The sequence below is a fragment of the Thunnus thynnus genome, chromosome 3 (assembly GCF_963924715.1).
Source record: "Thunnus thynnus chromosome 3, fThuThy2.1, whole genome shotgun sequence".
Classification (NCBI taxonomy): Eukaryota; Metazoa; Chordata; class Actinopteri; order Scombriformes; family Scombridae; genus Thunnus; species Thunnus thynnus.
Window position 1 is genome coordinate 29,607,937 of NC_089519.1, and position 21,407 is coordinate 29,629,343.

A 21,407-nucleotide genomic window follows, 5' to 3' on the forward strand; every position below is an offset into this window, starting at 1 on the left:
GCAGTGGAAAATTTCAACACATGTGACGTCAATGAACTTCCTCTTTAAGATGGTTTTGGCTTTGTCATTAGTCTGATGTATAACATTATCTGTTCCTGTTTTCTTTACCCAAACCCCTCACCCAACCCTCTGCAGAGAACTACATGTACATTATTTTAGTGGTACTATTAGTCCTTCTTCTGGCAGCAATTGTCTTCGTCAGTATATACATCCATCTGTACAAAGAAAGCCGAAAGGGACGGTACAACCTGAAGGACGTTTTCCATCTTCGCTCTCATCACGTTGCTGTGCCTGTTGGAGAGTAAATTTGTGGATAAGGCACCGCATGTGTATGGACAACCTGCAACTGTTGATATGTCATGAGCTGCAGTTAGCTGTAAAGCACAGATGTATTTATCCTAACCCAAACTACTGTAGAAATCACCAGAAGTCTCTATATCTCAGGTTTAACACATACATGCTGTGCATATGGTTAAACTCAGGTTTAAGCTGAGAGATTGCAGTGGTGCTCTGTTTAAGAAGAGATATCTATTGTTTAGATTATTTCAATATGTCAAAAAAAATGTGTATTGTTCACCATGTATAGTGTTATGGGGACAGGTCCTCCGTTAACTGTGAAACTGTGAATTTTGTCACTATATGCGTTACATTTTATTTTATAAAGCCAGAGGAAGGATTGTTAATCTGACAAACTAGTGATCTATGTTTTTCTTGTTGTCAGCAAAGCATGAAAACACTAAAATGAGCAATGTGTTAGTTAGTCTGTCTCTCAGTGTTTTCTGACCTCCTCACCCTGTCTGTGGCTCTCAGTCCATTCATTTCTACTGAAGACTTAAAGCTTTAAAAATTAGTCACAAATATAGTTTCATTTTTAAAAAGGGGCTCAGCAATTGCCTACAGCAGCTGGGCACTGTAGTTTTTTATCCTATAGGATATCCTGTAGGATTTATATATGATTACCACTACAAAAATCTTATAAGTTTGTCCAATAGGATTAAGTCTTATAAAAGTCTCAAAGTACTTAAAGTTCCAAAATGCTATACTCTTATAAGAGTTTGATAATATTATAATCCTTTAGGATTGACCATAAATTATTATAATCTTATACCTCTATAGGATTATAGGTTTGTTTGTCTTATTCAAAATCCTATATGTTTTGAAATTTAAGTTATTGCTTGTAAAGAAATGTCAATTGACTTTATGTACCTTTAATTTCTAGATATAGCATTTTCAAAATAAATATGTTATAAGCAGAGATACACTCAACCAATCAATCTGTTAACTTACTTCATTATCTTGAAATCATTACAGAAATTATTACAAAAATAATAATAAGAAAAAAAGCTTTTAAACTCCATCTAGGCACCTGGGAAGAGCTTATGAAAAAGACAGACAGACAGAGTGAGAAACATGGAGGAGACAGAGAGGGAAAGAGAGATTAGTACGATCAATACAAGGTACAGTTCATATTTACTGATATCTGTCTGTGCATTTATCTCAAAGCTTAATGCAACTGGACTGATCCAATGACTGCTCTAATCCATTACTCTAGCACTGGTAGGACACCTATTCACAACTGTGGCAGGTAATCAATTATGCTTCCATTAACTTTAAACACACCTTCAAGTTACATCGAGGCCACACTCTTTCTTCTGCTCAACTTGTGTTCGTCTGCACACAGTTTTACTGTGTATTGTATAAGATATATATGTCATAAAATCTAAATTGTTAGGGCTCTCATCAGCCAAGACAGAGTAATCTGTGTTAATTACCATGTAATTTTAATTTTGTTAATCAAGATCATCCTACCAACATATTTGCAAAACATGCAAAGCTGACAACATTTCTACAACAGCATATGTTAAAGAAGGAGTATCACTTTCCTTTTAAACAAGCAGCAAGGAAAGAAAATTAGAAATTAAGAAATTGGATGTAATTTGATTTTAGAACTCTCCATCCTTCCTTATTTTTTGACAGCTAAGTCAAGGCCCTTTCAGAAGATGAGTCTTAAGCATTGCTAGCGTCATCTAACTGTCAAAGTAATGGCTTTTGGGCATTCTGACTGTATGCTATTAAAAAGCTTCCATAATGACTGTTACGGGACTGCTACAGATCTGTGCACATGTGTGATATTTGGCATCTGATATGTGAGAAAGAACCAAAATTGTATATGAAGTTAATATGAGACATCTAAATTGGTCTTTTTTGGTATGAAATTCTATCTTTGCGTTAGTGTCTCTACACTGTAGTTTAGGATGGAAACACTGTCTGAGGAAACACAAAGAGGGAATCTTGAACTAAAACGTCTGTATATTTGGAGGTTATACACTTGATTTGACTAATTCAGTTTGCTGATGCCTCATATGAACAGTCAGTATGAACAGGAGGAATGATTACAGCAAGAAAAACATGTTTCAATGTACATATGGCAAACCCACCTGTCTTTTCCCTGACAAATAAACAAATAAAGTCAACTAAAGTACACCTCAACCACTTTCTCATCATTTTGGCTCACCAATAATGTCAGAAACTTTGTCCGGGTCCAGCTGTGGCTTTGACTCTTTCTCCATGAATTCATTTGATTTTTTCCAGTTTCACTGTGGCTTGCAAGCAACTGCCTTCCTAAGACCACGAGTTACAGCCACCTTGTGGCTTTTTGAGAACCTCCCACCCACTTAATATGTGCAAATTGGCCTGCAGTGATAGTGGTGTTTGGACCAATTTTCACCTTCAGATGACAAAATATAGGCTTAAAACAAGTACAAGAATACTACAATCCTTTTAGAAAATATACTGATTAATTTACAGAACTTACTCTTCAATGATTGTTTACTAAATCATTACACGTAATAACCTTATGATGGAGTTATTTACAGTGTATGCATGATATATGATTTTCTACTAAAATTAACATATGACAAATTTGCTAATGCCAAATTTTTGTCCAGTAATGATTTTGGCCATCTTGTGGAACAGTAGATACATTTTTCATAACTGTGTTTCTTGAAGAGTTAAACAAGTGTGTTTTGAAGAGAAAAAACAACAACAATGGCAAATGGTAGCTTAATTATTTACCTTTGGAATTTCCCTCTGTGAGACAACCTCACTGGCCTCTGGTGGGACTTCACTGGGCCCCTGCTCTGCTTCAGAGCAGGCTATATTAGTACTAAAACCCAGATAGCATACAGAAGTGATGCAGCACTGCTGGCCTTTTTCTAGCAAGGACAAAATGGATGTGAGCCTGAAATGGCCCGCATGTAAAATAGCAAATATAGCCCAAATATCCCAAAGCAAATGTGGACCTTTTTTGGTAAAGATGCAGTGCTCTCAGGCATGTGTATTCTGGATGTGGGCCAGTTCTGGTTTATCTGGTTTGTTCTTGGTTGACATACAGCTTGCTTGTGGCCCAGATATGGGGAATAGGAGTGGTAGTGCCATCATTCCACACAGTATGTGGGCCGCATCTGGGCCACGGCAATTTTGCTATCTGGGTACAGCTTCATGTATGCTAATATCTATTTGTGTATGTCTTTGTAATTCAAATGCTGGGCAAAATACAGTATAATAAAACTGTTATAAGATGTTGATTAAAAAACTCACATTTATCAAAAGAATTCCAAACAAGTAAATCAAACTAAATGATGTGCAAAGATTTGATTTATGCTTCTCATGTGCTTTATTAAGTACATAATGCATAATGTTTATTAACATAATGTTTTACAGTATATTAAAGAACTGGGTGCTATTTAACATGGTTGAATTGATTAATTGGGGGGGAAAGAAGAAAAAACAAGGTTGAGAACCAGCGGACAAAACTATCTAACTGTATATAAAGTAGTTGAAACTAGCTCCACCTCCAGCAGCTACAACAGTAACATGCTGCTCTAACACTGATGCTTCAGTATTAATAATCTAATGGTGACATATATCAGTCAGAGGGACCAAACCACTACTTTTACTGCAATGCAACTACATTTACTACAACTTTTATTTAGGTAGGATTTTTCATGCAGGACGTTTACTTGTAATGGAGTATTTTTACATTGTTATATTGGTACTTTTACTTAAGTAAAGGATCTGAATACATCTTCCACCACTGATATTGTGTGTTTGTGTGTGTCAGTGGATCAGAGATCTGTCTCAGCAGTTGAAATCATAGGTTGACTCACGTCACAATATCATCAACATCCTGTGTTGGCAAGTTAACAGATTTCTGCTTAAACCACCGGAGTTATGTTCACGTATCTGGTGATAAGGACGAGACTGAGAAGCGGGTACCATCCTGTACATGGTGGGCTTTCCTCAGCGTTTTTTACTTTCAATTTCAGACAAATCGTCTGTCGGACTTTGGCCTCAACGATTTTTATTACCAGGACCTCTATTTACTCTCAAGAGTAACGGGACATAATGTTTTCTCTCTGTTGCGCATTTCTCGCTGTTTCTTTGCTGAACTCTATGCACGACTTCCATGTGTCCAGCTGTGGTGAGTCTTCTACATTTTTTGTCCGCCATAATGAGCGTTTACTGCTCCATGTGGACGAAATTAATGATATATAAATGCTTAAATAGCCATACAGCCTAGATATACGCCATCAAAGACAGTTTAGTGTGTTGTTTTGTTTGGTTGTTTATTTATTTTTTAATGTTTTCAACACTTGTATATGAGATGGGATCAAAATTGGCACGTCATCAAAGGACTGGTTCAGATTCAGTTATAGTATATTGATTTATCTTTGAATAATTTGTTTGCCAAAATGTGTTTTTTTATTATTGTTTGTTGTATTGTATAGTAATGTACTTGTAATGTATGATATAAAACTTCTATAATGTTATATATAGTGTTCTATGTGTAGAAATGTCTTTCTGAGTTATTTTACTTACACTGTAAACTTTATACAACATGCTTTGACAGTGCTGTAAAATAAAATGCCAATAAAGCACATTTGAATTTATAGTAAACACTTACCAAACTGACAGAGAAAGTGTATGTGTGTGTTTGTGTGTGTGTGGTTTACTACTTTCGGGGACAAATTTCTGACTTCAAACCAGTTAATTGGGGACAAAAGTCATGTACCCAATTGGTAAAACGTTAATTTTTGGGTCAGTGGTTATAGTTAGGGTTAGGGTAAGTCTACAGGAAATGAATGTAAGTCTATGTAATGTCCCCAGAAGTGACCTATGACAACGTCTGTGTGTGGGTGTGGGTGTGTGTGACTGGGTGTGTGCTGAAAAACACATGAAAGCTGAACAACTGCTAATGTTCGGTTTCCTGACCATTTTAGTTTGACCAGTAACATCCAGCCATTAAGTAGAGATGGATATTCTACGTAGGAAAAATATAAATTAGTTAAAAATTAGTTGCGTAAACTCTGTTACAAGATAAACAGCACTGATTAACTGTCGGTGTCTTGAAAGACATTGTGTGTGAAACTGTTTTATGTGCCTTTATAGTTTTAATGTTCAAGTTTTTTCATCTCGGCATTTCATGTCTGTGTTACAGATAAAAACTGTGCAGATAAACCTGTATTCACTCCATCCAGACTGGTAGTGAAGTTTGGTGACCCAACCTCTGCCAAGTGCTTGGCTTGTCAGCATACTTGCCCAAACGAGTTATTTGGTTTGGAAAAGTCTGTGGGGAACGCTACAAAAAATGGAACCACGATTTCATGGGAGGTTGACAGCCTGACTGTATGGGATACATCTCCCATGTGCTATTATACTGATAATGATGAAAACCAGTGTTGTAGCACCCTGCCTGTAACCGTCTATCGTAAGTAAACTTGCTGTTGAACAAAAAATACTACTGTAACAATTAAATATATATAATCAAAATAATAAATAAATATGCTGGATAGATTTAGGTTTTTTCTATTGTCAGCTGTAGTTCACCACCTTTATCTTACTGTGTGCGTCTCTCACTACATCTCTCTGTTTGTCTCCCCAGAGCCTCCAACAAATGTCGGTTTCAGCTTCCTAAATCACTCTGGGCCGATGACTGCGGGTCATCCGTACACACTGCAGTGTCACGTCCAGGAAGTTGCTCCTGTTGGTAACCTCAATGTGATCTTCTACAAAGGACAGAAAGAACTGCACAGACTACAGTCCAACAACACAGAAAAGACACCAGTGAATGAGACCTTCACTCTGGATATCACCCCTAGTAAAGAAGATGATGGAGGACAGTACTGGTGTGAAGCCAAGCTAGACCTGGGAGCTGAAGGACCACAGACTCCTCCAGTGGTGGAGTCAGGAAAACTCACAGCAACAGTCTACTGTGAGTCTGACAACAAAATGGACACACATCTTATTTCTGAGACAGCTAGTAAAAGTTTTAATGTGACAAAAACAAAAGACAAAAATGTCTTTTACTTCACTACATTAGAGGGAAACATTTATTTAAAGGACTGGTTCACAATTTTTCCAGTCTGTCTTAAAACAACAGTCAGGTGCCCAAATTTCCATTGAAAGATGTTTTCCTCGCTGTAATCATTCCTTCTGTTCATACTGGCCATTCATAATGCACTTATATTGATGGGGGCCAAAATCCACAGTGTATCCACAGTCATTTTGTGCAAAGATACATTTAAAAGTTTATTTGAAGTTTATATGAGGCTTCAGCAGTCTGAGTTAGTCATATAAAGTGGATATCTGCCACATTTACAGTCTTTTTAGCATAAAATTCCCTCTTTGTGTTTCCTCGGACAGTGTTTCCCTGTTGAGCTGCAGTGGTAGTAAAGTAACAAAAAGAGGGACTTTGGCACTAAAAAGACTGTAACACTGAAAGATATCTACTTGATTTGACTCATTCGGATGGCTTGAAGCTTCAGATTAGCTTCAGATAAACTTTTAAGTATGTTTTTGCACAGAAGGAGGACTGTGGATTTTGGCCTCCATCACTTACATTGTAAGTGCATTATGAAGGGATCTTCTAATGGTCAGTATGAACAGGAGGAATGATTACAGCAAGAAAAACCTATTTCAATGGTAATTTGGGCTCCTGACTATTGTTTTAAGACAAACTTGAAAAATTGTGAACCCGTCCTTTAAATAAATGTTTTCTTCTAATAGTAGACCTATATTGTAGCAGAAACTGAAAGTAACATAAAACAACCAGTTAGTACTGTGGTGTATATCTGCATTAATCTGTTTAAAGTTCAAAATTGTTTCCATTTCTCTGTAGTGACATGTTTTGTATCTTCCCTCCCTCAATTAACACACAGATGAGCCTCAGCTAAAGGGGTCATCACATCCAGATCTGATCACCGTCACGAAAGGAGACCATCTACAACTGAACTGCTCTGCTGTGGGAAACCCCAGCCCCTCCTACAACTGGACGCTCCCATCAGCCAGTGGTTCCCCCTTCAGTGACGACATTCTCACTATCGAGTCTGTAACTTTGGAGCACAAGGGGCAGTACACCTGTTCTGTCCACAACAACATCGGGACTGTCACTGTGAAGTTTAACGTGGATGTCAAAGGTGAGTTTAAAGTTTTTTCATTTCAAGTCATTTTCAGTCTTCAGGGTTGTGATTGTTAGAGCAACTGCAGTATTGCTTTCTCACAGCAGTGGAGAATTTGATGTGACATCAATGAACTTCCTCTTTAAGATGGTTTTGGCTCTGTCATTCGCCTGATGTATAACATTATCTGTTCCTGTTTTCTTTACCCAAACCCCTCACCCAACCCTCTGCAGAGAGCTACACGTACATTATTTTAGCCGTGGTAATATCAGTCATTGTTCTGGCTGCAATTGTCTTCGTCAGTGTATACATCCATCTGTACAAACACAACCAAATGGGGCGGTACAACCTGAGGGACGTTTTCCGTTATCGCTCTCAACATGTTGCTGTGCCTACTGGAGAGTAAATTTGCAGGTGAAGCATCACATGTGTGTGGACAACCTGCAACTGTTGATATGTCATAAGCTGCAGTTAGCTGTAAAGCACTGATGTACTTATCCTAACCCAAATACTGTAGAAATCACCAGAAGTCTCTGTATCTCATGTTTAACACATACTTGCTGTACATATGGTTAAACTCAGGTTTAAGCCGACACATTGAAATGTTGCTCTGTTTAAAGGTTCTGTATGTAGGAATCAGAAATATCTTCTCTTTAGTGACATCTGTGGCCGTTAGATGAAGTGCAGTCAACAACCTGGTGCTCACGCTCGTGTGCTGGTGGCGTGAGACTGTTGTAAGTGATCTCTTTTTCCGTGCTTACACTTCTCATAATTACATAAAAGATTTCTAACGTCGTGTTTTGCACCGTGTTCCACCAAAGCATCTCTCATCATCAGTCAGCCCCCCCCCCCCCAACACAAAAATGCGTTAATTAACCACCTGAACCTGACCCAACCCGCAAACCGCCAACTTTCTTTTTACCAACCTTTTTACAAAACACCAGTAAGCTCAGTGAGCTGTTGTTGGTGCGCTTATTACGACCTGTGGACTACCAACTGGAAAACAAAAGGGGTAACCTATGTTCTGCTACCGCTCTGGAGCTTGTTTTCTGCTCCTTTGTTGAGGAAATAATGTTTTTGCTTCGTGTGCTCGGGAGTGGGCGCCTTGTCATTGCGGGGGTGTTTTGTTGTGAAATGTGTAGTGGTTGATAGATGCAGCTAGTCGTCTCATTAGCTGGAGAGCTAATATCTGCAGGGTGTTTCTAGTTGCATAGCACCATTTTTGTTGTGTCGTTCGTTGCAGGTCGTTTGTTGACATTAGCGGGAGAGAGGCAAGGCACTCAGGAGCGCGAAAAAACGTCACTTCCATTGGATTTTTGCAGGAAATCTAGCCCGGGTCCTTCACAAAGAAATCAGTCCACAGGCTATTACAGACAACAGAGAAAGTTGGAGGAGGTCTCATTTTTTACGTTACATTACTACTTGTTCACTAATTGGCAATAAGAAATAATTAATACATGTAAATTGCTTCAAAATTCTACATATAGAACCTTTAAGGAGAGAAATCTATTGCTTATTTAACAAAAATGTATATTGTTCACCATGTATAGTGTTATCGGGACAAGTGCTCCATTAAGTGTGATATAAATGTAATATTTCATCATTATATGGGTCGAATTTTATTTTATAAAGACAGAAGTAGGATTGTTTATCTAACAAACCAGCATTTTACAATATTTTTCTTGTTGTCAACAAATCATGAAAACACTGTCTATGGCTCTTAGCCATTCATTTCTACTGAAGACTTAAAACTTTAAAAAAATAGACACAAATATAGTGATATTGATATAATATCAATGTTTCAAATGAGCTGTAAGACCAAGTTTATAATTCAATTGAGTAGTAGTGCACATTGTTTGATTATAAGATGTTCATTTTATTGAGAAATTGCAAGTAGCTTATATTTAAATAGGAACATTTGAAAAACTGGAGCTGATTTTCTATTTTGCGATTTTCTAAGGGAAATAGAAAATAAATAAGAAAATAAAATAGAGCATTATTATCTAAACATCCAGTGTATCTGTCGGTGAACATACTGTTTTACTGTTACTATTTCATTTTGTTTGTGTTACTGCAAAGAACTTTATAATAGAACTTTAAAATCTTTTTTAGAAAGGTTGTGTATAAATAGAGATTAATATGATGAAAATTCTCACATTGAACTTTACAGGTCCTAGTCAAATAGTCCTACAGGATTCCAAAAGGAATTTCCAATTAGAAATTCTGTTTGATTTTGGAACCATTCCTATAGCATATCCTATAGTATTGTATTGTATAAATCCTATAGGATGTCCTGTAGTATTGTATTGTATAAATCCTATAGGATATCCTATAGTATTGTATTGTATAAATCCTATAGGATGTCCTGTAGTATTGTATTGTATAAATCCTATAGGATATCCTATATACAAACAAATTAAAAACTCTGGACAAGAGGCCAATGCATTTCCATCACTGTAGGGTAATGGAGAAATACAATTTACTGAGCTTTGAGACTTTTAGATTATTTTCAAATGTGTGCCTTGTTTATAAAATTTAAATGGTTTGACCCCTCCTCCACTATGTGACTTTGTGTACACTCACTCAGTAAATTCTATTAGATCCTCCAGAATATCCTCTTTACGAGATTGTACCATTTCGTCGCACTGCATTTGGACAGTCAGCTTTCTCTGTGAAAGCCACAACTCAGTGGAACGTCCTATCTGACGATATGAAGAGCTGCAGTTCCATCAGTACCAAATTAAACCAAATTTAAAAAGTCTGCTAAAAGCTCTGTAACTACTGACTCAACATTTTATCTCATGGTCTTCTCATGAATGCTTAATCTTGCTTTCAATTCAACAAGCTTACATTATTATTTTCTAGTTGACAATGTGTGTATCTTTGTATTTTGTATTATGTGTCCTGTGTGTATTTTGCTTTGTATTGTTTGTTATTGTTCTGTTTTATTTGTGACCTACTGAAGGGACTGCAGATGAAAATGAGCTATAAGCTAAAACTGGCACAGTACATCAAATGGTAACATTTATGTTTAACACTGTACATGGTCCCAATAAATAAGACATATGTTTTGTTTCCTCAAGATGCGTGCCTGTCTGGTAATTGATGATGCGTTTTTCCTCGTTAGGTGCTCCTTGAGACCATATGAGTTCCCTTCAGCTTTCTCCCCTGCTTGAGCAGTGTTGTTTTTTATTTTCTGCTCACAAAGTGAATTATTATGAGAGGATGACACGCCTCCATATCTCTGCTGTCTGCTTTTATCCCCTTGCTGTCAAGGAAGGCTATCAGCTGCTGTTCGAGGGAGGCCAGATCGGGCTTGGTGGGCTCTTCATCCGCTGCCACAGCTCTGGCTCATGACAGGGGCCTGGTTTCCAAGGCGTTGACAATTAGGTCATTCATCCTGGAGTATTGTTCCAGGTCTGACATACGGCCTTCCAATATGGTTATTTTTTAAAATCCTTTTTGTCAGTTTGTCTCTTCAGCTCCTTTATTTCTTCCATCAAATCCCTTATCAGTTTCTGTTGTTTTGAGACAAGAAAGACTAGAAAAATACTTACATTAACAAATATTTTAATGTCTCTGAATACACTGACCTATTTATAAGATCTTGGCTGGACTCATTTCATCCTCATAAGATATATCACATATATGGTTTATCTTGCTAATACCATTGACGATTTTGTGATTGGGAGGAGTTACCATGTGGGTGGATCCAGGGCCGGCCCTAGGATTTTGGTGGCCCTAAACAAGATTTTGTTTGTGGCCCCAAAACACTCACAGCACAACCACCAAATCACACACAATGCTCATAACTCAATGAACACGAACAAAACAATGTCTATTAAAAATATATTACAATTTGAGAAGTTAAGATACAATTAACAATTACAAAGTTTTAAAAATAATAAATAATAAAGTCAATATATTTAAACTATACAAAGCAACAAACTTGCACATAACAAGGTCTATAAAAAAAGACAATGACAAATTAACACCAATAAAACCAAAAATATTTAGCCAAATAAATAGCAATGAAAACTCAATACAAGAGTGCAAAATATGCTAAATAAAGTGAACACTACAAAAGTCACTGCAGACGCAGTCATGTCAGAGGTGGATGTAGAAGGCTTTGGTACCTCTGTTATGACCTCTGCAGCTGCAGTCACATCAGAGGAGGGAGTAGATGCCCCCGAAGTCTCTGACGATGTCCCCTCAGCAGCAGTCATGTCAGCTGATGAGGTAGATGGTCCTGGTGCAGTGAAAGTTCCTTCAAAATATTTCAAAAACGCCCCTGAAAAGATTATATATTAGATTATTAACATTCTTTAAATAAAGGCTGTAAGACATTACATTGGTATGTTACATGTATCTTCCAGATCTATTTATTAACCACACAACAAACGCAATTTTATCCAAATATGCAAATTATCCTATTATTATAAGTATGTCCAAATATGATCTACAAAAATACAATTTAACATAGCTAGAAAGCTAATGGTTAGTCTGAAACAATTTAGGTTAATTTTTAAATGTTGCAGGAAAACATTGGTTGCTAGTTAACAAGGAAAGCTGGCCTTTATGAAGTATAAATGAGGCTTGCAATCCTACTCATGTTAGCTAGCAAGCAAATAGCAAGAAATCAAGCTTGTTCTAACGAAAAACGTTTCAGTTAAAATTAATACTTTATTTACTACTTTGTAGCCAGTTTGCCAAGTTAAAATTATTGTGGCTATGCTCAGTTTTATTCGTTCAAAAACGTGACTTTAATGTTGCAAGAAAAACGACTATCAAATTCATTCAATCAGATTCAATAAACAATAACATACCTTTATCCTGTGTTATTTTTCCATCTCTAATTTTCTCTTCTTTCGCCCTTGAGCGCCACTCCTAAATTTTCTTTTAGGAGCCATTTATGCAACGTTACTCAGTTCACCTAAATAAGTTGCAAATGGAGATGTGTTGCCGTATTAACCAGCAGCAGACTCAACGAGCTCTTATAATATATCCATGATAACAACAAACCATTGACCAAACGTCACCCACAATGCCGATAAGTTACCATGGTTACACACTGAGTTCGTTGCTGCTGTTGCGGCTGTAAAACGTTGGATAAATTGTTTGCATCGTCACACAACTCCTGCGGAACGACTCATCTCACTATCAGAATTTGATCTATTCAGTCCGATAACAGTTGGAAAGTCTAGAAGAGCCGCCCGATTAAATTATTTTATCCCCTTTCAAGTTAGAAAAGAGCTAACCGGAAGTTAGCTGCTCAGCCAGCGGATGTCTATGGCATGCTTTCACCCGCCCAGTACGGGAAAGTCGCCACAGATATCGGATTTAAAAACTCTTTATGTGATCTACAGAGAGATTTATCTGACGGTGATGGGCTTAATCAGCATTGTGTGAACTTGTCTGGAAAGGGCTTAATTGTAAAGGACGTTCATTTATATGTAAAGGTCCCGCACAGTAGTGTGAGGAGCGGGCCACACAGAAAGTCACACTGATCGCGTGGCCCCCCTAGCGGTTGTGGCTCCAAACAACCGCATAGAGTGTTTATGCCAGGGGCCGGCCCTGCACGGTGGATCCTCAATCCACTGCACTACAATGAAAGCTTTGTATTGAGTGAATACATAATGCAAAGCTTTCAGTGTGTCCACAATATGTCACTGTTTTTGAAGCACCAGCCTCCTTCCAGTAACAACTGCCACAAAACTCTGTTGTTAAATATGTAGACAGTATATTCACTTACTTAACCTCTGTATATATTATGTATTTTTTTTTAATTTGACAGATCAAATTCACAAAAACAAATGAAAATAATAATTTCTCAATTATATCTAAAGTATAGCCAACACTGAAATTAACATCAGTGCACATAGATTAATCAGTAACAAGAGTAAAAGACACTGTAAGTATATACTGTGGTTATGATCACTTCTATGAGTTGAATTCTCTGTGCCTGAAAAGGCAGCTATAGCCTACATATAACTTGATTGGATTAGAACAAGCCACGAAGTTGTAGTTGTTAAACTTGATTTGAACCTGTCAGTAACTGAATTGTAAAATCGCTGATATACCGGTTATAGTGGCTTTGTGTAATATTTTGTGCGTCTGTTATGTTTTTTCTAAACTTGGCGAACTCATAGATACCCCGCCTCTGGACCGCGTCCACGGACTCTCCTGGTAAAATGAGTCCGGAGTTTTGTGTTAAAATCAAGAGCTGAAAACAGCATATAACGGCCGCAAATTGATTGAGAACAGAAGGCCCTCCGTGTGTTTTTCTTGTGCATTATTGTGCACATCCTAATAATAAAGCCTATTTCGGAAACGTTGACAGACGTTGGCAGATCAGCCAGGCTTATTAGCCTAGCTCAGCTCAGCAGCCTCCAGAACCAAAAACCATCTATTTTTCTTCGACTGGACAGGAACACACGGAGAATTCGAGGTAGGTAAACGGTGAGATGAGAGTTATATAGCGGTAAAGATGTATGGGGATGGATGACCATATAAGATGTTTCTGGAGCTATCTGCGATGGCCAGCCAGTAATAAAAAATAATAAATAACACACACACACACACACACACACACACACACACACACACACACACACACACACACATACATATTCCAGTGGTGTCCCATACCTTAACATGATTTTTCAAGAAATCATTTTTCAAGTTAGATTCTTAGTAAGCAATAAGAGTCCTATTGGTAATTCTTGTGAAAACGAATAAAGGTCATCTAAGATGTTTGAAATATATGCAGGATCCAATAGAAGGACTGTGAAAATCCTACGAGAAAGAAACATTTTTTTCTAAAATAAAAAAGCCTTGTAGATATGTATAGGAATCCTAAGGGATTTTATTGGAACCAATAGAAAAAAAACAGATTTCCAATAGGACTGCGAAATTCTAAAAGAACCAAAACCCTCCCCATAGAATTCCTATAGCATTTTTAGAAATGTATGAGAATCCTAAAGGCTTTTATTGGAAAAGATTAAAATCCTATAGGACTTTTTGACTACTGAAAGCACTGCCCTGACCCACAATAACAGAAGCCCTGTGTGCATATATTCATGTGTATTTGTATGTTTATTGTGCTGCTTCTGTAGCTGAGTGAGAATGAAAAATAGGTATGTGTAAAAGCAAAAGTTTTTTAATGGGAATAACATGACAAAACTCACAATTAAATGGTGGCACTTTGTACATAACACTGACTTGTAACGGAGTATTTTACATTGAAATATTGGTACTTTTACTTAAGTAAAAGATCTGAGTACTTCTTCCACCGCTGGGATCTTCTAATAGTCAGTATGAACAGGAGGAATGATGATGGCAAGAAAAACCTGTTTTAATGTTCATTTGGGCTCCTGACTGTTGTTTTAAGACAAACTTTAAGAAAAACTGTGAAGCCGTCCTTTACATAAATGTAGAGAATTACAATATTTCCCTCTGAAGTAGAAGTATACAGTAGCAGAAACTCCAGAAACTCACAGTGAATTGAACTTTAAGTGTCAAAAAATCTGACGGGTGACAGATTTCTGTGTAACACCTGTCGGTCAACCTCTCTGGTTAATGATCTACAGGCAGCTCCACTTGTAAAACTAACTCGCAATGGAGTATTTTACATTGCTATCTTGGTCGTTTTACTTAAGTGAATGATCTGAATACTTCTTCCACCACCGATAATGTGTGTGTTTGTTTGTGTCCGTGGATCAGAGTAAGTATCGTCATCATCTTGTGCTGACAAGTTCGCAAAAACAACCAGTTTCTGGCACATATCTAGTGACGATGACGTGCCTTGGAACCAGGTACCTACCCTCCCATTCATAGTGGGCCTTCTGTATTGCATTTACTTTCAATTTCAGTCGTATCCTGTGTCGGACTCTGACCCAACGATTTTTTATTACCAGGAGCTCTGTGTGCTCACAAGACTGAGGGGACATAATGTTTTCTCTCTGTTACGCATTTCTCTCTGTTTCTTTGTTGAACTCTCTGCACGACTTTCATGTGTCCAGCTGTGGTGAGTCTTCTACATTTGTCTCTCCGTCATAGAGAGCGTTTACTGCTCCATGTAGACGAAATTAATGATATAAAAAAATACTTAAATAGCCTCACAGCCTAGATATACGCCATCAAAGACAGCTTAGTGTGTTGTTTTTTGTGGTTATTTAGTACAACATGCTTTGGCAGTACTGTACTTAAATATAATGCCAATAAAGAACATTTGAATTTATAGTAAATACTTACCAAACTGAAAGAGAAAAGTGTGTGTGTGTGTGTGTGGGTGTGTGAGAGAGAGAGAGAGAGAGAGAGAGGGGGGGGGAGAGAAAGTGTGTGTGTGTGTGTGAGAGAGAGAGAGAGAGAGAGAGAGAAAGTGTGTGTGTGTGTGTGTGTGTGTGTGATTTACTACTTTCAGGGACAATTTTCTGACTTCAGCCAGTCAATTGGGGACAAAAATCACGCACCCAGTTGGTAAAACGTTGATTTTTAGGTCAGTGGTTATAGTTAGGGTTAGGGTAAGTCTCCAGGAATGGAATGTAAGTCTATGTAATGTCTCCTGTGTGTGAGTGTGAGTGGGTGTGTCCTGAAAAACATTTAAGCAGGACAACTGCTAATGTTCGGTTTACAGACCATTTTACGTTGACCAGCAACATCCAGCCATTAAGTAGAGATGGATATTCTATGTAGGAAAAATATAAATTAGTTGAAAATGAGTTGAGTAAACTCTGTTACATGATAAACAGCACTGATTAACTGTCAGTTTATTGAATGACATTGTATGTGAAATGACTGTTTTATGTACTTTCATAGTTTTCATTGTGATTTCTAATTTTATGTTTCATGTTTTTCATCTCGGCATTTCATGTCTGTGTTACAGATGAAAGCTGTGCAGATAAACCTTTATTCACTCCATCCAGACTGGTAGTGAAGTTTGGTGACCCAACCTCTGCCAAGTGCTCGGCTTGTCAGCATACTTGCCCAAACGAGTTATTTGGTTTGGAAAACTCTGTGGGGGTCCGTACAAAAAATGGAACCACGATTTCATGGGACGTTGAGAGCCTGACTGAATGGGATACATCTCCCATGTGCTATTATACTGATAATGATGATAACCAGTGTTGTAGCACCCTGCCTGTAACTGTCTATCGTAAGTAAACTTGCTGTTGAACAAAACATTACTGTAACAATTTAATATATATAATCAAAATAATAAATAAATATGTTGGATAGATTTAGGTTTTTTCATATTGTCAGCTGTAGTTCACCACCTTTATCTTACTGTGTGCGTCTCTCACTACATCTCTCTGTTTGTCTCCCCAGAGCCTCCAAAAAATATCAGTTTCAGCTTCCTAAATCACTCTGGGTCGATGACTGCGGGTCATCTGTACACACTGCAGTGTCACGTCCAGGAAGTTGCTCCTGTTGGTAACCTCAATGTGATCTTCTACCAAGGACAGACAGAACTGGGCAGACTACAGTCCAACAACGCAGAAAAGACACCAGTGACTGAGACCTTCACTCTGGTTATCATCCCTAGTAAAGCAGATGATGGAGGACAGTACTGGTGTGAAGCCAAGCTAGACCTGGGACCTGAAGGACCACAGACGCCTCCAGTGGTGGAGTCAGGAAAACTCACAGCAACAGTCTACTGTGAGTCTGACAATAAAATGGACACACATCTTATTTCTGAGACAGCTAGTAAAAGTTTTAATGTGACAATGACAAAAAAACATATGACACAAACACATAACTCTTTAAAAAAAGTTTTATTTGGTCATCATGTTGGCCTCTTTTGTATCCTTTACTTAAAGAGTAACATTAAAGGACTGGTTCACAGTTTTTCCCGTCTGTCTTAAAACAACAGTCAGGTGCCCAAATTTCCATTGAAAGATGTTTTCCTCGCTGTAATCATTCCTTCTGTTCATACTGGCCATTCATAATGCACTTATATTGATGGGGGCCAAAATCCACAGTGTGTCCACAGTCATTTTGTGCAAAAATACATTTAAAAGTTTATCTGAAGCGTATACGAGGCTTCAGCAGTCTGAATTAGTCATATCAAGTGGATATCTGGCACATTTACAGTCATTTTAGCATCAAATTCCCTCTTTGTGTTTCCACGGACAGTGTTTCCCTGTTGAGTTGCAGTGGTAGTAAAGTAACAATAAGAGGGACTTTGGCACTAAAAAGACTGAAACACTGAAAGATGTCTACTTGATTTGACTCATTTGGATGCTGAAGCTTCATATTAGCTTCAGATAAACTTTTAAGTACGTTTTTGCACAGAAGGAGGGCTGCGGACTTTGGCCTCCATCACTTACATTGCAAGTGCATTATGAAGGGATCTTCTAATGGTCAGTATGAACAGGAGGAATGATTACAGCTAGAAAAACCTGTTTTAATGTTCAGTCCCCTGACCACTGTTTTAAGACAGACTTGAAAAATTGTGAACCTTTCCTTTAAATAAATGTAGAGGATAAAAATATCTCCCTCTAATATAAAAGTAGAAGTATATTGTGGCAGAAACTGAAAGTGATGTACAACCAGTTAGGGCCAGTACTGTGGTGTATATCTGCATTCATCTGTTTAAAGTTCAACATTGCTTCCATTTCTCTGTAATGACATGTTTTGTATTCTTCCCTCCCTCAATCAACACACAGATGGGCCTCAGCTAAAGGGGTCATCACATCTAGATCTGATCACCGTCACAAAAGGAGACCATCTACAACTGGACTGCTCTGCTGTGGGAAACCCCAGACCCTCCTACAACTGGATGCTCCCATCAGCCACTGGTTCCCCCTTCAGTGACGACATTCTCACTATCGAGTCTGTAACTTTGGAGCACAAGGGGCAGTACACCTGTTCTGTCCACAACAACATCGGGACTGTCACTGTGAAGTTTAACGTGGATGTCAAAGGTGAGTTTAAAGTTTTGTCATTTTCAGTCTTGAGGGTTGTGATTGTTAGAGCAACTGCAGTATTGAATTTGAACACGTGACGTCAATGAACTTCCTCTTTAAGATGGTTTTGGCTTTGTCATTCGTCTGATGTATAACATTATCTTTTCCTGTTTTCTTTACCCAAACCCCTCACCTAACCCTCTGCAGAGAGCTACACGTACATTATTTTAGTGGTACTATCAGTCATTGTTCTGGCAGCAATTGTCTTCATCAGTGTATACATCCATCTGTACAAACAAAGACGAAAGGGACGGTACAACCTGAAGGACGTTTTCCGTCTTCCCTCTCAATTCATTGCTGTGCCTACTGGAGAGTCAATTTGTGGGTGAAGCATCACATGTGTGTGGACAACCTGAAACTGTTGATATGTCATAAGCTGCTATGCTATTATAACACTAAAATGAGCAATGTGTTAGTTAGTCTGTCTCTCAGGACTTTCTGACCTCCTCACCTTGTCTGTGGTTATCTGTAGCAAAAGTTACTCAAACAAAAGTAAATCATGCATTTATTGGGGACTATTTTCAACCAAGGATTTGGTCCGCTAGTGTATGTGCAGCAGCAGGACAGTGTGTGTGTGTGTGTGTGTGGAATTGACTCAAAATAAACTACAGTGCCTGAACAGCCGGTGTGATAGTGTGTCTCACTATGTTTTTAATAGTTTTTAGAAAACAATGGAGCTCCACAGAGGACGAAGCTCTATCTGGATAAAGTATCACTAGCCTTATCCTTCAACTGATGCACAACCATAAGTCTGGTGCATGCAGAAAGGAAGTCTGTAAATAAAGTAAAAAAAAAAAACAACTAACCACACAGGCACATATAATGTCATATGATAACATAATATTGATATTTCAAATGAGTTGTAAGACCAGTCTGCAATTTTATGCAAGATTATAATTCAATTGAGTAGTAGTGCACATTGTTTGATTATAAGATGTTCATTTTATTGAGAAATTGCAAAAAGCCTGTAATTAAATAAGAAAATTGAAAACGAGTTGATTTTCTATTTTGTGATTTTCTAAGGGAAATAGAAAATAAATGTACATAAAATAGAATATTATTATGTGCTGCTCATTCAGCCACAAAGGGCCTGAACATCCATTGTATCTGTCGGTGAACATACTGTTTTACTGTTTCTCTCTATTTAATTTTGTTTTTTGTTACTGCAAAGAACTTTATAATTTTCTTTAGAAAGGTAGTGTATAAATTTAGATCAATATTGTGTGAAAATTCACACACTGAACTTTACAGCTGCATGTTAAACCATGGCAAGCACTGCCCTAACCCACAGCTTCTGACACAGCAACAGTAGCCCTATGTGCATATATTCGTGAGCATGAAAAAGAGGCATGCATAAACGCAAAACCAAAAGTAATGAACTGCATACTGGAAGCCAGATAAGAAAATGTTAACTTTGTTTTTTAAGTTTTTTTTTAATGTGAATAAAATGACAAACTCACAAATAAATGGTGGCACTTTGTACATGACACTGCATCCTTGTCTTTCTCTTTTATATTTGATTGTATTGTAAAGTTGCTGACATGATGAATAATAAACCCTTAAATAAATTAAAAGTGTTAAAACAGCAACATGTTTAAAAAAAATACTACATAATCTTCTTTATCTGTTTCTAAATATGTTAACTTAAAATATCACAGTCACAAAGTGGCCTTAGATACCGGTAATCCATGTAAGAATCTGACCTTTCCTCATTGTACATATGGAAGATTGTTAGACATGCTCACAAATTTTTACTGTGTGACAAAATGGAAAGTACAGTGAACCCTGAAAGCACTGAAAGAATAAATTGTAGATTTCCTGTTTTAATTCAAAACTCTTGAGAAGTTTTGGTCTCTGAGGCTTTAAAGGAAACTCCAGTGTGGAGATTGTGTTCAGAATGGAATGTCTAAATATATGCCAGAAGTGTTTCAACTCTACTCCTTTCCTCCCCCCTGTTGAAAGCTCTCCTGTAGGCACTTGGGGGAGATGTTGAGCGGAAATTCTTATCTTCAATCAATCATCAATCATAGATAAACTACTGATGAAGTAGCCCAGTCATACCCAAGGAACCCCATCCCACAATATGTTATCTGTACTGTTATCCACTGTTATCATTTGCAGCACAGTAGGTCTACTGTCTATCAATCATTTCATGCATGCCCCTGCCTCAGTGGTGGTCACAAATTTGCAGTATTATCACAATCTCCAAAACTGAAAACACTGCCAGAGGAAACATCTGTACAGAGGAAACACCCTGACCTCAGGAACTAATACCCACGTGTGAGTTTTCAGATCCAATATTGGCCCACAAGCTCAGAACAACACACAGACTACTGGATGTAGACAGTAAAGCAGTGGGACAAATAAACTAAAGCTGTGATATAAAAACACTGAATATACATGAGGCCTATTTGCAGATCCTTTACTTAAGTAAAAGTACCAACACAGCAATGTAAAAATATTCCATAACAAGTAAAAGTCCTGCATGAAAAATCCTACTTAAGTAAAAGTACAGAAGTATTAGCAGCAAAATGTAGTTGAAGTATTGCAGTAAAAGTAGTGGTTTGGTCCCTCTGACTGATATATTATTATATATAACATCATTAGATTATTAATACTGAAGCATCAGTGTTAGAGCAGCATGTTACTGTTGTAGCTGCTGGAGGTGGAGCTAGTTTCAACTACTTTATATACAGTTAGATAGTTTAGTCCAGTGGTTCCCAACCTAGGGGTCAGGCCCCTCAAAAGGGTCACCAGACAAATCTGATGGGTTGTTACATGATTAATGAGACAGGAAAGAAGAAAAAACAAAGTTCTGATACACAAATCTGTTTTCAGTTTGTGGACTTCTCTGATCTTTGATTTCTGGTGAAATATTGGATCGTTTGAACATTTAGGCCTATTGAAACGAAACCATGTGAGAAGTTTGGAGGGAGCCGTTAACTCATAAACATCTGAAATGTGACCCCGACTACACACT

General features: G+C 37.7%; 2 protein-coding genes across 8 annotated transcripts in view; both read left to right on the plus strand.

The window, feature by feature from the left end:
- The window catches only part of LOC137180066 (intercellular adhesion molecule 2-like), a 30,495-nt gene extending 10,576 nt beyond the window's left edge, over positions 1 to 19,919 (plus strand). For 2 of the 5 annotated variants that reach the window (XM_067585256.1, XM_067585255.1), the window contains exons 2-5: positions 16,345 to 16,614; positions 16,788 to 17,117; positions 18,128 to 18,385; positions 18,575 to 19,919. In XM_067585256.1, the coding sequence (XP_067441357.1) occupies positions 16,345 to 16,614; positions 16,788 to 17,117; positions 18,128 to 18,385; positions 18,575 to 18,756 (1,040 nt within the window). In that variant the 3' untranslated portion in view covers positions 18,757 to 19,919. Of the gene's footprint in view, positions 1 to 135; positions 2,483 to 14,994; positions 15,487 to 16,344; positions 16,615 to 16,787; positions 17,118 to 18,127; positions 18,386 to 18,574 lie in introns of those variants that run through there. The other 3 variants (XM_067585258.1, XM_067585257.1, XM_067585254.1) reach the window with 2 other exon arrangements.
- LOC137180068 (vascular cell adhesion protein 1-like) lies at positions 3,944 to 11,008 on the plus strand. 3 transcript variants are annotated; one of them, XM_067585261.1, is made up of 6 exons: positions 3,944 to 4,483; positions 5,501 to 5,770; positions 5,945 to 6,274; positions 7,221 to 7,478; positions 7,694 to 7,874; positions 10,737 to 11,008. In XM_067585261.1, the coding sequence occupies exons 1-5, from the start codon at positions 4,408 to 4,410 to the stop codon at positions 7,864 to 7,866; spliced, it is 1,107 nt and encodes a 368-aa protein (XP_067441362.1). In that variant the 5' UTR covers positions 3,944 to 4,407; the 3' UTR covers positions 7,867 to 7,874; positions 10,737 to 11,008. The 3 variants fall into 3 exon arrangements, with proteins under 3 accessions (XP_067441362.1, XP_067441361.1, XP_067441360.1); XM_067585260.1 differs by having other exon boundaries at positions 10,741 to 11,008; XM_067585259.1 differs by lacking the exon at positions 10,737 to 11,008 and having other exon boundaries at positions 3,946 to 4,483; positions 7,694 to 10,542.
- Positions 19,920 to 21,407: the final 1,488 nt, after the last annotated feature.